Source organism: Amphiura filiformis, unplaced genomic scaffold (genome assembly GCF_039555335.1).
Source record: "Amphiura filiformis unplaced genomic scaffold, Afil_fr2py scaffold_188, whole genome shotgun sequence".
In the NCBI taxonomy this organism is placed as follows: Eukaryota; Metazoa; Echinodermata; class Ophiuroidea; order Amphilepidida; family Amphiuridae; genus Amphiura; species Amphiura filiformis.
The window spans coordinates 54,116-69,545 of NW_027305652.1; the positions used below are offsets into that span (position 1 = coordinate 54,116).

Consider the following 15,430-nt stretch of genomic DNA (forward strand, 5'->3'; position numbering starts at 1 on the left):
AAAAGTAACAAAATCTCATAGTTAACCAGCAGCCTGCATAATGATTTTCAGAATAATCAGATCGGTATACCGAATAATGAATGTTGGGATAGGCATCTGAAATCACGTGACGAAACCGGAAGATGTAGCCTATGTCTAGACAATAGGCGGATTAGCGGCCATTTTGTTCTACATGATGTTATTCACGTGTCGATATACTTTAGTACACAAATATATAAGTTAACAGGTTTACAATTTTTAAATTATATTTTGAGTATACAATATATTCTGTAGTAAATTGATCGAACTGATTGAACTGAAGAAAAGTAACAAAATCCTGTATGTGTGCAAGAGTCAGAGAAATAATATCCGTTGGTGTTGCCAACCACTGCGTGGTCAGAGATGCTCTGGGAAGCGTCATGTGTAGAACTTTGGCTGGTAGGTTTGCCGATCAGGGAAATTTCATTCTGGAGTGGAGCAACTGCATAGTGAAAAAATTAAGGCTATACAACATCAGATTTTTAGGACTACGGATTGGTATAGCATGCTGCACCAGTAGTGTAGTCGGGATTTTTCCGGTGGGAGGGGTAAAAAGGTACAGGAGGGGGAGGAGAAGGTAATAATGCCCTGGTTTGCATTGCCTTTTTCGACCGTCTCAAATATGAAAAAATAGGACCGCGTTTTTTTTTTTTTTCATATATGAATTTTAATATAGACGTCCCCTATTTGATATCAAATTCGCAAAGATATTTTGTCTGTTTGTAATTCCTACTACCATGACTACTGAATCTGGTCCCGGTACGGTCATTTGTTCTTAATACCCCTAATGATTGGATCATATCCCGATTTTACTCTTTTTTTCAACATATAAGACTAGATTTTGAATGCAATGGTCTCTAGCTTCGAATGTGAAGCTATCGGTGAGCAAATTCGTTGCTAGACTTTTCGAGCAAAACTAAACCTCTATCTTGACATCTCATTTGCTCGCCCTATTCCTTTTAAAGAAATTTGCATTACTCTCTTCAACAGACACCTTTATGTGGTAACCTCAATAAATGATACAAGGGCGAGCTACCCATAGGTCGCCGTTTCGAATACCTCTTCCGGCTACCTTTCTTTGCTGCCCTTTAAACAATAATGTAATACGTATTTAATATGTAAAAACGTGCATCGTACCTGTAGGACAAGATTGCTCATCAGCATCGTCTCCACAATCGTCATCACCATCACATTTCCAAAGCACGGATATGCACCGTCCATTGGGACAGAGAAATCCGCTGCATGGCGAAGGTGTCGTCGCCGTTTCCATATAAACTTAAAATGAGCTTCGTTTTTACGTTGCGTCTGTGGCGTACATGTAGAAGGATTTTTTTTGGAGAGGCCGGGGCAAACGTAGAAAGCAAGGTGACTTGCAAGAGATGAAAATGGTCAAGGGGGAGATGCTCTAAGGCGAAGAAGTTTCCCCTTGTCTAGTCCTGGCTATATCATTGCTTAATAACGTTCTGAAGAATGTTAGCTAAAGATTATTATGTGTTCCACAATATAAAATTCGTGCTCAATTCGTGCTCAATGAAGGCACGATCAGCGATTCGCTAAATCAGACAATCTAAAAAATCGTCAAAAACAGACAGTTTTGTAAAGAATGTGCTAGTATACATTGCAAGTGATAAGATCGTCATATTAAAAGTAAATCGTCACGTTTTGGTCAATGTGACTCATTTTGCAACATGCAATTATTAAATGGAGCATCATGATTGTCAACACTGCCGTTTTCTTTTCTCTTTTGCCGAGCTTTAAATGAAAAAATATCGAATGACGATTTGGCACATCCTTCATATTTAAGCTATTACCATACCAATTTAATTTGTGTTTGCCTTGAACAAAAGGGTCTTAAGGGTGTAGGCATATACAGGATCCTGCTTGGCTGTTAATTTTTATTTTCGCTATCTTTTTGTGAAATTTAGAAACAATTACCAATTTTTACAAGTTACTATTACACTTCTAAATGATTAGCATACATGTAAGTTACAAATATTTTGATTTACTATTTTGTCAAAATATGGACCGAAATATACTAAATTTAATTCTTACCAATTTTAGTGATAAATTTGACCATAATTAAGGACCTAATTTAAAAAAAAATATATAATTATGAGTAGACTTGTCTCTAGATTAAAAAATATGTGATTTGTTATAGTTAACCTGCAGCCTCAGTGCTCAAAGAATTCTATGTGGATAATCAGATCGGCATTCATCATGTACAAGAGCAAGCGTGTGGTGTAAATCATTATCTGTCATATTATGTTCGCATTAGTAAATGCAGCTGCTAATCTCAAAATGTGTCGGTTTTAATACCATCAATTACTCTGTTGCTCATATGTGATGCGATCAAGCAAAATCAGTCGGAACTCGGAAATATGGATTTTGAGATATAGTCAAATAAAGGAAATATTTCCTTTTGTGTCCTGTTGTTTTAAAAACTCTTTAATTGCTAATATCTTTGGAACTGGTTGTTCAATTTCAATGGGGTTTTCTACAAAATGCAGTTTTGTAACCCGGCTTGGAAATACTTTTCCCTATCCTATAAGAAACTGAAAATTTAATATTTCCGAGTTCCGACTCATTTTGCTTGATCGCATCACATATGCTCCGCGCTACTTGAAGCCCCCGGGCTAAGCCCTTTAGTGTTTTACTGTTTAAACTACTTCCTCATATTAATTAGTTCAAGAAAGATACAAAATGCTTTACTTACCTTGTGGACCCCCGGATTGTGGACAAACTCCACACGTCATAGTGCATGCAGTTTTGAAAGCACCATCGTCACAATAATGCTTATTTTCGTCGACACAATAATCTCTCCTATTCTTACATGCTAAGAGAAAATAACAAAATGTCATAGTTAACGTGCAGCCTGCAAAGAGAATTTCAGAACATAAATCAAATCGGTCGTCATGAGAAGACTACGGGAGAAGAGGCGCTATTTACAAGATCTATCGTTATATCCACACAATGTCATGCTGGCAGGATTAACCAACAAAATGTCATACACGGGGTCATTCAAAAGTTCTTCCTCCATCATCATATCTCTGTTACCTTACGTGTCAGGATATTAAAATTACCTATGATTATACTCTTAACTCGTGGCTACAAAATAAAAGTTATTTTATAAAAGTGTGGTTTTTGATTGTTCAGATATGTTGGTTAAAGCGAATATAGATTTCGTACTTCAGATACGGTAAAAAACCAAAGCCAAAGTTTAGTAAGCATCATATTGTAGCCTTGGATATTAATCTCCATAAAAATGTTTTTAAGGTGCGGTTGTCAAACTGTTTACTCGGGATTAATAATTTGTTACTATTTTGAGCTCCCTGACATGCCTTGGGACTTCGAAACAAAAATAAAACACGTTTCATATGAGAAGGGTTCAACAGACACAAAAATATTAGTGAAATTTGCCCGATTTCAACTAGACTACGTTTAAGGATAAAGAAAGTTTCGAATGGCTTTTCCTCATAACAAATATTATTACTTTGTATTATGTATACTAAGAAAACATGTCTACTTTTCATGTGAAATTGAAAAATCCAGAAAAGAAATGTGTCAAAATGTATTTTTAGCCTATTTTTAAATTGTTGTCAAACACTATTAACTGATATTGTTCGTTTAGATACAAACGATACCACTTGGATGGACCATGGAAATAAGAGAATGGATGGACCAATACCGTCAAACGTCGACAAAGCTACGCGTTCAAAGTTCTCCATATAAAGTTTGGAAAAGGAGAAATTGGGGAACCCATACTGCAACCATGCAATGAATACATGAATCCCAAACCCACCCAAGTGCATGGGAAGTGATTTTGAGAAAAAAACCTGTGTATCATTTTAATTCCTTCAGTTAGATTTACCTGGTCAATATGGTAAGTTGTACGTGCAAATGGGTGGGTTAAACTGTATTAGGTATGACGATTAGCATTTCAGGGACTTCGTGGGGTTCATTTTAAATTCTGGACTTGGGTGTTTTTTTTTAATCAAATACAAAGACGATAATGTTGGAATGATATTACCAATAGTAAGATAATACAAAATAAAGCACACAATTATGTATAATATTAATAAACATTCTGCCATGTAATATAAACCACACACTTTCCTTGATTAAACCCATTTTTTTTCCAAAAGTCACTCTCCAGCAATGAAGATGTTACAAGTGGACTTTTATTACATACTGGATTTCAATCAATGTGTTACAAGACTCAAATCATGGACTTGGGTTGATTCTTTCATACATGCTATTTTTCACATGCTCAATAGACACAGAGGATGAATTTGAGTTGTTCTTTCAAACATATGACAGGCCTATGTATAGCAACACTTTCCCATGCTTAACTCAATTTCGCCAAAGTATGGACTTGGGTGGCTTTTGTATTCATATATTCAATTGTTTGTAATTGACCATCATAAGTGTTATCCAGGCATATTTGGAGCAAATCACACAACTGACCGGGAGAAAAGTCGGTACGTTCATGCAAGCTTCCATGCAAGCTCATGCGTTCATGCGTACGTTCATGCAAGCTCATGCATTGATAAAGCCCTGATCTTAGGTGGTAAAGACAATAAAGAACCCGCCAAACACTCCAGCAATTATTCTGGTAGAACTGCAAGTGCTACCCGAAAAACTTATTTTAAAAAGCGTATTTTCAAGAAATATAACATCACAACCCACTTTAAACCAGTCAACACCATCTGCCAGGCCTTAGTCCACCCCAAGGACAACCAACCCAAAGAGTGGACCGGTATACAGTGCGCTGAGAGTTTTAACTGTACGGTGTTGCGCCGAAATCCCGGGATTTGGGCACGCTCAAGCTCTGCCTAAATCCCCGGATTTCGGCAAGCCGTCCGTTCGGCATCCCGTGATTTCGGCACAGCAACGGACACTATAGGAGAAACATCCCAACCACTCAGGAAAAGGCTACGTTCTAGTTCGGGTCCCGGAATCTGCTGTTTACACACCTTTACAGGCCAGCAAACACGAATTGGTCCTCGAGGCCGTCAAAGTCCTCGACCACGAGTCACGGTGGTACGAACGAGTCAAAGAAGCCATTTGGGTTAGAGCAAAACAACCGTCCCTCAACCGTGGTGGAGGACTCAGAAACAATCTCTCACACGCCTGGGAGAGAACCGTCAGAACTCTACCTCGCCAAATGGCGTCGGGAGTCAATGTGTTTAACATCACAACCCAGCTGAAGGTCAGTGGTACTGGCCGCAACGTTGGTTGCTCCAAGGTATGTTGGAAAATCTGGTTGACTAGATTGAATCTTATCTCTCCACTACACTAAAGTGCCTCTTTATTTACTTGATGTCAAAAGATTACAATACCCTGCATCATGGGCACTTTTCTTTGGTACGCCCATTTCCTTTTTAAAGTAAGTGTTATTAAAATAAGTCGAAAAATATTCTACGAAATGTAAAAATGTAAAAAGATACATTTGGCCTTATATTTTTTACACATGTGACCAATTTACAGCGCCACGCATCATTGCATTCAGTCACAATGCATGGTTAATTGTGTAAGAAAAGAGGCCGTTACTAAAGTTGCACCTGAGTCCACAGCAGTCAATTTTTTCTTTAACAAGCATATGAATAAACCTGACCTACTGTATTGTTTGAGAGTTGACTTCTATGGACTCAAAATTGGTGGCGCTATTTAGTTACTGGAAATTGCTCTTTCAAACTTTTAATACAAATCATTCCTTTTATTGTTTGATAATATGTTTATAAAATTTCCTTGTTGCTTGTTTCACCTATTCCAGCTGTTTTAATGGCAGTATTAATCACCTACCCCTGGCAAAAAAAGCAATATGATTTAGGATAAATAGCGCCATCTATAGTGTGAATTTAGTTAAAAATGAAGCCAATTCAAACAACCGTGTAAAACGGTCTCTTTTTTACATAATGAACCATTGTGACGTAACGCAATGACGTGTGACGCTATAATTTGGTCCATTTGTGTAAAACAAATAAGGCTACTCATATCTTTTTACAAGTTTACAATTCGTCAAATATTTATATTTTTAAAAATATTTAAAGGGGACTTATAAGTTGTGGACCCTATATAATAAAATTCGCATTAAAAATGCAACTGCTACCTCAAAATGTGTCGGCTTACTCTTGATTACTCTGTTGCCCTTTCGTGATTTACACTGTTTAAGGGATGTGGCTATAGGAATAAAGACCAAAGAAACAAATTCTTGTTTAGTTTAAGCCGTAATATTGTAGTCTTTTAACCCTTTCACAACTTCAGCTAAAAAGTGGTTCTTTTAATTTTAGAAAATACATTAAAAATCACATTGGACTTTTCGTAATGATCGTACTATAAATGACCACCAGCCTATAATGTTCTGATCACACTATAGACTGGGATTACATGTGACGTCATTGCCAGGCAATTTGTCTCTATTGTTCCTTGCCCGGAAATATGCCCACGCAGTCATGTTGTGTTCAGGGACCGTGCTTTTAAAACGCCCGCCAGATCACAATAAGGCCATTAAACTGTATAGTGGCCATACATATTCACTGAATATAACGGTAGCACTGTCCCTTATCGACTCATTAATAATGTGTGGAAACAGGTCAGGACGGCATTCTGATAATTCTAATCCTTTCTTTTGAGGTCAATAGAAAGGCCTTGAACACAGGTGCCTGGTTGTAGATAATATTTGATCATCAAAGCTGCTGGCATAAGATATTTCGAGGAGGCAGCGCTTATTATTTCTTGTAAACACAATCTAATGAGGTACTCACTACATGTAGAAGAGATATAGCTTCATGTTCAGTGTAATCAATTAAAATACTATGACTGAATATAAAAAAATCCCTTCTCAATTGATTAGGCTCCGGGATTAGGCTTTCTTTTCGAAAAATAAATCATAGGGCCTAGAGGCCATGATATAGGCCTAACCTAAACCCATATTCGGTATGCAGAAACTTTCGCAGTCCGGGCGGCGCTTGCACTCGCATCGCATTAAACAGGCAAAGTTCGCTAAAATGAGGCCTGCTTCAACTGCCAACCTTGATCGAGGGGCGAGTTTGAGGTTTTATAGTCATCTATATATTACCTATACAATTTTTCACCCCTATATGGCAGTGACGTCAACGCGTTGAAACGGCTGTTTCGCTGGCGCATCTATGCGGCGTCTTTAAGCGCGTGCGTATGTACACCAGCGCAAGTTTGATCGAACTCTAGCGAGTGAGGCTGCACCTAATAAAATTCGTACAGTACTGACGTGACGTCACTGTCACATCAGGGTGAAAATGGTATTGAACATTGCAAACCATGCAAATTTGTCATAGGTTTGAATAGCTAGTAAAAAGCGTGAATATAGTGTCAGAAAGTCTCACACATCTTAGCATAACCTTGCCGTTAATGTGACACCGAATGCAGCGCCATTTTTGGAATATATTCGATCATTGTGTGGGCAAATATTTGGTTAAATGTAGGCTAAGTAGGCCTAAATCATGAAAATCGCATACTCGGAATAATACCAACCAGCAACGGACATTGAGATAACACTTCGTGAGAAGTTTGAGGTAAGTAAAGCTTTTCCTTGTTATAAAAAACTACAAGGAAAAAGCAGTCATTTTATCACAACGCGATATATTAAAAAGTACATTTTGATAGGGCCTACGCTGGTTCGTGTGATTCTAGTTTAAAATCTGTTCATCACCTGAAGTCCGATCATGATGCAGTCATGTCTACAGTAGAATTCACCACGACCTTTGCAGGACTTAAACCCCATTAAAAGCTATTAAACCAAGATAACACTCATTGAAAACAGCTCAACTATGTTACATCAGATCTTCTCTGGTTAAATCCACACATACAAGTTTCTGTTTTACCTGTGCAATGAGCAATGAGCTGGTATTATAGTTTCAGTTGGGTGAACGATTATAAAGCAAACGCAAGGTAACAATTACTGTGTGGCCTTTGTTCACGAAATAAAGACAATAGAGGCCTTGCATGAGTTTATCGATTGGCTCCAAACAAAGGATTTGAACCGGTGTCCTTCACCGTAGTTATGGCGGAGTGCAGTCCATTCAATCAAATGTTGTCATCAACCTATTTGATTGTAGTGCAGGGTTATGTGTGTGAGACGAACTGCCACGGTAGATTGCAATCATGCTTTTGTTGAATGCATTTGAGTAGTCCGCCATATTTACGGGATGATACATCACATGCAAGGCCTCTATACTGTACATATTGTTAACCACATTCTTGAAAATGAGAAACATAATGGCTGTGGGCCGTAACACGGTTTGGAAATAATTTCTTCATATTTTGTGGTGTTATCTGTCGTTTACATATCCTTCCTAAAACACCAAAGTGCGAATATTTCCAAACACCTAAATTAGCTAAAAATTTAGGACATGTTACAAAACTATATTTTCTAGAATTTCAGAAGAGCACTTTAAATATTGGCCGGTTATTTTTCACACAGTGACGTTAACTAGGCAATGTACTATTACCTATAACATACACTAAAACACCAAAGTGCGAATATTTCCAAACATCTAAATTAGCTAAAAATTTAGGACATGTTACAAAACTACATTTTCTAGAATTTTAGAAGAGTACTTTTAATATTGGCCGGTTTTTTCACACAGCGACGTTAACTAGGCAAATACCCATACTTCTAACATACACTATTTGTAGATGTTACGCGTCAATGGTAAGAGCACTGTGTATTGTGTATAGGAAAACGGACAGTAACTGCAGTATGTTTGGTATCTATGGTTTCATCAAAGTCTTGGGAACTAATGTGGATGGTATTTTGGTTAACAAAAACGATACCGTTAAAAATATCGGTATTTATGCAAGCAACATTTCTAGCCTGTGTAAAATGCATTGAAAATTGCCAGCTAAAGAGTGCGTAAATTCAAATCGCGAAGAGTAATAGTAACAATAACTATCTACATTCCAAGCGGAAACGCTTTTCAAAAAACATACCACCTTTTTTGGGCAATCGCTGAAACCGAAATATGAAATTCCAGGCCATCTGTAAAAAAGTGCGTGAGCAAAAATGACCATGAACTTGGGTCACCAGAAACAAATTGGTGTCAGGCCTTTCATAGTGATACAACAATTAGCCCCAATATTGGCTTTCATTTGAACCGTTATTTGTTAAACTGAGATTTTTACTTTTTGAGAAATCAATGAACGTATCAAAAAACTTTTCGCACATCGATTTAAAATTGCCCGTACCGTTAAGTTACTACTTCTTATTAATAAGTGCAAGAAAGATAAAAATGCTTTTCTTACCACAATCTCCACACGTTTTGGGACAGTCAGCTTTAACTTGTGGTTCCGTGTCACATTTGTCTTTATATGCGGTACAATAATCAGCATATTTTAGATCCACACATTCCCATCCTAAGAAAAGTAACAAAATCTCATAGTTAACCAGCAGCCTGCATAATGATTTTCAGAATAATCAGATCGGTATACCGAATAATGAATGTTGGGATAGGCATCTGAAATCACGTGACGAAACCGGAAGATGTAGCCTATGTCTAGACAATAGGCGGATTAGCGGCCATTTTGTTCTACATGATGTTATTCACGTGTCGATATACTTTAGTACACAAATATATAAGTTAACAGGTTTACAATTTTTAAATTATATTTTGAGTATACAATATATTCTGTAGTAAATTGATCGAACTGATTGAACTGAAGAAAAGTAACAAAATCTCATAGTTAACCAGTAGCCTGCATAATGATTTTCAGAATAATCAGATCGGTATCGGTATACTAAGATGCGCTACTTTCAGCCCAAGATCTATCGCTACCTCATTATACTGACATCATACACAAAGATTTATATCAGAATAATCAGATCGGCATTCAACAGCAAGCGCTTGATGTAAATCATATCTGTCATAATATAATAATTATATTCGCATTTAATGCAGCTGCTACCTCATAAGGGAGATATTTAGATAATTAATTAGATATTATCGGGGAGGCTAGGGAGTTTTTTGAGGAAAAAACATAGCCTCACTGATCAGTAAAAAAAAATTTGCCTCACTGATGAGTAAAAAAAATTTCCCTACCCAGCTCTGAATAAAGGTATACATTAATTGAAAAAAGACAACTTCGCCGCTGAAGGCGGCGAAAAAAAATTTGCCTCCAAAGGCAGCGAAAAAAGATAATATCTAATGGTGCGTCCCTAATGTGTCTGATTGCTGTCGATTACTCTGTTGCTCATATGCTCCGTGCTAGGTCTTTTAGTGAGTTTTGTGCAAGAAAGATAAAAATGTTTTTCTTACCTTTACAAACTCCACACGTTAGGGAACATATATATAGTAGTTGGTAGTTGGGGTCGTCACAATCACCTTTATGTTTGGTACAATAATCAGTACCTGCCAGATCCTCACATGCTAGGAAACGTAACAAAATGTCATATAATATTGTTAACCTGCAGCCTGACGTATACTAAATGCGAAATGGGTGAAACTTAGTATAATTATATAAGTATTGTAAACTGTGTCAAAGTTTAAACAAATGTGTTTTTCACAAATACACAAAATATGGCGGCTAGGTACTATCTATATAAGTTATGAGAAGTTGTATAGATCGAAATTGGTCGAAATGGATCAAAATGGGTTGAAATGGGCCGAAATGAGTCGAAATGGATCGAAAAGGCTCAGAATGGATTCAGAATACGTATGGGTATTCTTCCTATTAATTTTCGAGATATAGAAGATCAGTGACCTTGCACCCATTTTCACACACTGACGAAAAGTCCTGCATGGCTACGCCACTCATTAATTATTATCTACAATCCTCGAAATACGTCTTGGAACGATTGCGTGTAAAAAAAGGAAAACTGTCACCACCTTTTCCCCGTGCAATGTTGAAAAAAGGCCAATGTCTTCAGCGGTTTCCCATTGTGCTCCAACATTGATTGATGGGGAGAGGAGAATGGTAGATCATTGTTGTAGATGTCATATTTTGTCCCCAAACACAATATACGTCATTTCCATTATCATAAGAAATTCTCAGCATAGAATTTCGGCAGAGTGTGCCTAACGTTCCAAGTACTTTTTCGAAGATTGTTACTAGTTTTTTCGCGGCTTTTTCTGTATAATGTATTTCGTTTATTCTCTTGCTTCTGTCCGACGCTTTGCTTGTTATGCGATTTCCTCTTTCTGTAGGCTCTTTTCTACTCTCTGTGTTGATTTGTATTTCTTTCTTAGGCATGTTAGGGCTTCCTTCCTTTTCTTCTTTCCCATGCATTTATAATTCTTGAATATATTGCCATACACTATAAGTAGGCTGTACCATGGATAAGGGAATCAGGATGTAATAATAGCTAATTTGCATGTGTCCATATTCTAAATAGCGTATTGTTATTAATATGACGCCGTGACCTTGCTAGAGGGCGTTAATATATCGGACAGGCAGAGATTACCTCGAGAGTATGAGACGTCTCGTATCTTTCAGTAATAATCTATGTTGGGTTAAATGGGTTGAATAATCGACTTTTTAATAGTGTGTATATCATATCCATATAAAATAAATGTATTTTTTTTATATATTGCGTATAATCTGTGAGGTTTACGTGACTTTATAGCATCTAGAAAGTGCATAGCTATACTGCGCAACACCATGACTGCGTGAGAGAATTCTTGTCAAACTGATTATTGAATTACTACAGATAGAGCGATCGCAAACACGATCTATCTGCATTAAAACATATTTTAATTAATACAAAATAATCAAGTATACCCAATCCCATGATTACACTCAACTCTGTAAAACGAACCGTGAATGTTAAATTTCACGCAATTTCACGAACACGTGTGGATAATTGACCTTTGATTAAGGGACACAGTAGTTTCTGTTTGTATCGGCTACTACACATACTTATTATGCACATTCCATGTCATGTCACAAAAATAATGTCGACCAGAAGCTATAGAGGCCGTCAGCCTTTTCAAAGCGCGACTCATGACAATAGTGTTTGTGTACATGATTCGTACCCACGAGCTCGTCTTTCACTTGCTTGATATGATTGACTGACTGCTAGTATTGTTCTATACGTACCTAATTCACCCGTTGTTCATGCCCTGAAACTTTGAACAGAGTTTACTAGTACCCACAAGATGGCCACTGTGACGTCACACTGACGGCCTCTATGCCAGACAGGGTAGGCCATATGGTTATACTGTTTATTAATTTGGCCAAACTTTGTTGACCCCTCTATTTTTTCGGACCATACCCAATCAAAGTATTTATGAAACTGCATAGGCTACTCCGTAACAGAATGTTCTTGAGTAGAATTCGTACACATCCTAACTACTAGCTAATTGAACAGTAGATTAAAATCAAGGGTGCTAAAATTACTGAGAGCGCAAACACGTAGTCGTCAAGACCACTGACCTCTATGGATAGGGGGCGGCGATTGTTCGATTCAGAGAGTTGATATTCTTGAGAGGGCACTCTATTCACGTGGTTTCTTTTCCAACGCTAAAAGATCACGAATTTTGGTGGTTTGCAAATGAAAAGTGTCCGCACTATCGATTGATTACGTAACTGTTATGAATAATTTATTAGGTTTTTCAATGCAATCGCCTCGACCCATTAATACATTATTATCTGTATTATCAAAGTAATTGGAATAGCAAAACGGTGAGTTCACTGAACTACGCCCTAATACTGATGGAGTTTTTAATGGCGTTAATCCTCTCCATACACAGATGAACAAATACAATAGATGAAGGTCAACACGTATGACCTCCTATGTGACATGTTATATGTGATGTACAAAAAACCTGAATATCATAAAGATCAGTATTCGTTTGTGCATATGAACTGCACATTTACGTTGCTAAATATTACTCATTATATATAAAGACAAATATTGGTATTATGACAATACGGTATATACATTGTATATAAAACGACTAATAGATCCTACTATCATGGCGTCAGGTCAATGTTCATCATATCCCGTATGTTTCTTAAAATTCATTCATATTTGAGACAAATTGCTGTGCCCATTTTATATGTGCACAGGTAGATCCGTGTTTTTTTTAAATCAAGTTTTCATTTCCTTTTAATGAAAGAATTAAGGTTTTCCACTGCACGAGGGCCACAAGGGTGATACTAATTTTAATGCTATATTTTCAAAACGAATACGTGTTCCCGGTTGGCTCTATAGCGATTTCACAGAAAAGGTATTTCTAGTGAAATGCAGCGTCGGACTCTAGCTGAGAGCGTAGCCTAAGTCATTACGGACTCCAAGATGGGCTCTCCATACACAAATGAACAAACACAAGGAGGGTAGTCTCCTCCGTGACCAGCTTGATTTCGATGGAGCGGAACCAAATTGGCTGCAGAGGAGATGGGTCATTTTGCTATGCAAATGAGTTGAGTGTCATAGCCCTGGTTCGATTGTCCCTACGTATGGAAGCTTATGGAAATGAGCCGATGGACGTGATGAATGAAGATCGTATTTTTTTTATCATTGTGGCTGTATAATAATGAAATGTCAGTAGTATTCGCCACTTGCACGGTTCCGCCATTATGCACTATGTGCGGGAGAGCCTCGAACTGGCAGCATACATGAATGGGAATTGAACCAGTCATATAACATTCTGTGTAAGGTTACGTAATTCTTCCTTTCATGTATGCTGCCAGTTCGAGGCTCTCCCGCATATAGTGCATAATGGCGGAACCGTGCAAGTGGCGAATGGTGCTTTTCTATACATACTTAACAATAATCATGCTGGCAGACTATCGCCAATAAGTCTGGATTAGTGTAGATGGATAATCATTTACTTACGAGAACACAAGTACGAACAACCACACACAAATATGGCGCCATGATGCAACGTCAGGTCAGGTGTCAAGGTTTTTATGCCCAAATTTAACTTGTATTTTCATACATGTCATGCCTGTCACTTATTTCCTTCGTATTATTGATATGAAATTCTAATTTCGACATTATGATAGGAAGTCATTCCCTTATTAAATTAGAAGACTTTCTTGGACTCACAAATCACTGCTGCCTGATGGGATCATAATAGCTGACCCCATTGCCGCCCGTCGTGACCGCAATTGAGGTCCTTTCTACTCTCTTCGGCAGGTCGATTCATTAAACTTTCATGTTTTCATGGCCTTTATGCCTATTCTTTGATAATCAATGATGCGTTGCAGAGTTACAGCGTACGTCTAGTCAAGGGCAATACATTCCAAAATTGTTTTCCGCTATCGCTATGGTAATTAATCCTGTTACATTACTACCATTACTACGAATACAGATCGACTTTTTTTTTACTCACCCCAAACTGAATTTATAATAACGGCAGAAAAAAAGACCACGTACGCAATGACAAACCCCTTCATGTTGAGTGATTTGTAACAAAGTGTATCTGAAGATAGGAAAGAAACAAAACAATTAAGAGCTTTTAAGTTTATAATTAGAATTAAATTTTTAAAATTACATAATCACTGGATTCACTGATAATATGACTGACAAAACCGCATTTCGCATGAGATTTTGAACACAGCGTGTTTTGAGTGAACCAGCTTATCCGTTATTTTGCATATATCAGTGTATAAGTACTAAATCAATTGTTATTGCAGTGTAATCTTCCCGCATACAGCCACTGTTCGCTGCCGAAGTTATGTAATAATCGAATTAAAGGCCCATTCAGTGATTTGCTCATCCAGACGATCGTAAAAAATCACCAAAATTCAGATTTTGGTACTTTGTCAAACAGCCATGCATAGCATGAACTCAGGCGTACCGGGGTGTACCTACCCAGGGCACGTCAATGGGGAATGGATATAGGTGTAGGGCTGGCACTTTCGCAGTAAGGGGCATTCGGTGAGAGCAAAATGTAAAAAATAATGGGGTCATTGGGTGAGAACATGAACTTTTAATAAAATGGACCCTTCGGGTGAGAGCTGAAACAGCGCCACAGAAACCTCAAACATCGAATTTCTAGTTTTAAATGGCTTCAATTTTTTATTTTTTTTCAAAATAAGTAACAAAATCAATGATAAATGAAATTTGCTGTTCAAATTGAAAAATAAGGGTCTTTGGGTGACAGATCAAATGGAAAAATAAGGGATCTACGGGTGGCAGAGCATGTGTTCGTAAAACAACTATGGGGTCTTTGGGTGACAGCGACGATGAAAAAGGAGGTCTTGACAGCCATACATACGCGTCACCTCCAAAGTGGGAGTGCCCCCACGGGCGTACCTATAATAGAAAATCGATACACATGCTCAAGACATGAAACTAGCTCGTGTGTCATCCAGAGGGAGGTATATATGAGGGGGTCATGAGTTGCTCGAGAAACACTAGCCACGAATTTGCTCACGGATGCCCTCGCATTCGTGGCTAGTGTTCCTTGCCCGGAATATCGGTCGGTAAACA

The 15,430-nt window shown here is 37.7% G+C and overlaps 1 protein-coding gene across 1 annotated transcript in view; it reads right to left on the minus strand.

Annotated features, from left to right (window-relative positions):
* Positions 1 to 21: 21 nt before the first annotated feature.
* LOC140145267 (uncharacterized) overlaps positions 22 to 15,430 on the minus strand; it is a 17,705-nt gene continuing 2,296 nt past the window's right edge. Inside the window, exons 2-7 of the mRNA XM_072167031.1 lie at positions 14,328 to 14,417; positions 10,308 to 10,418; positions 9,298 to 9,408; positions 2,732 to 2,851; positions 288 to 460; positions 22 to 33 (exon numbers count right to left, since the gene is read on the minus strand). Of these exons, the coding sequence (XP_072023132.1) occupies positions 22 to 33; positions 288 to 460; positions 2,732 to 2,851; positions 9,298 to 9,408; positions 10,308 to 10,418; positions 14,328 to 14,391 (591 nt within the window). The 5' untranslated portion in view covers positions 14,392 to 14,417. The remainder of the gene's footprint in view (positions 34 to 287; positions 461 to 2,731; positions 2,852 to 9,297; positions 9,409 to 10,307; positions 10,419 to 14,327; positions 14,418 to 15,430) is intronic.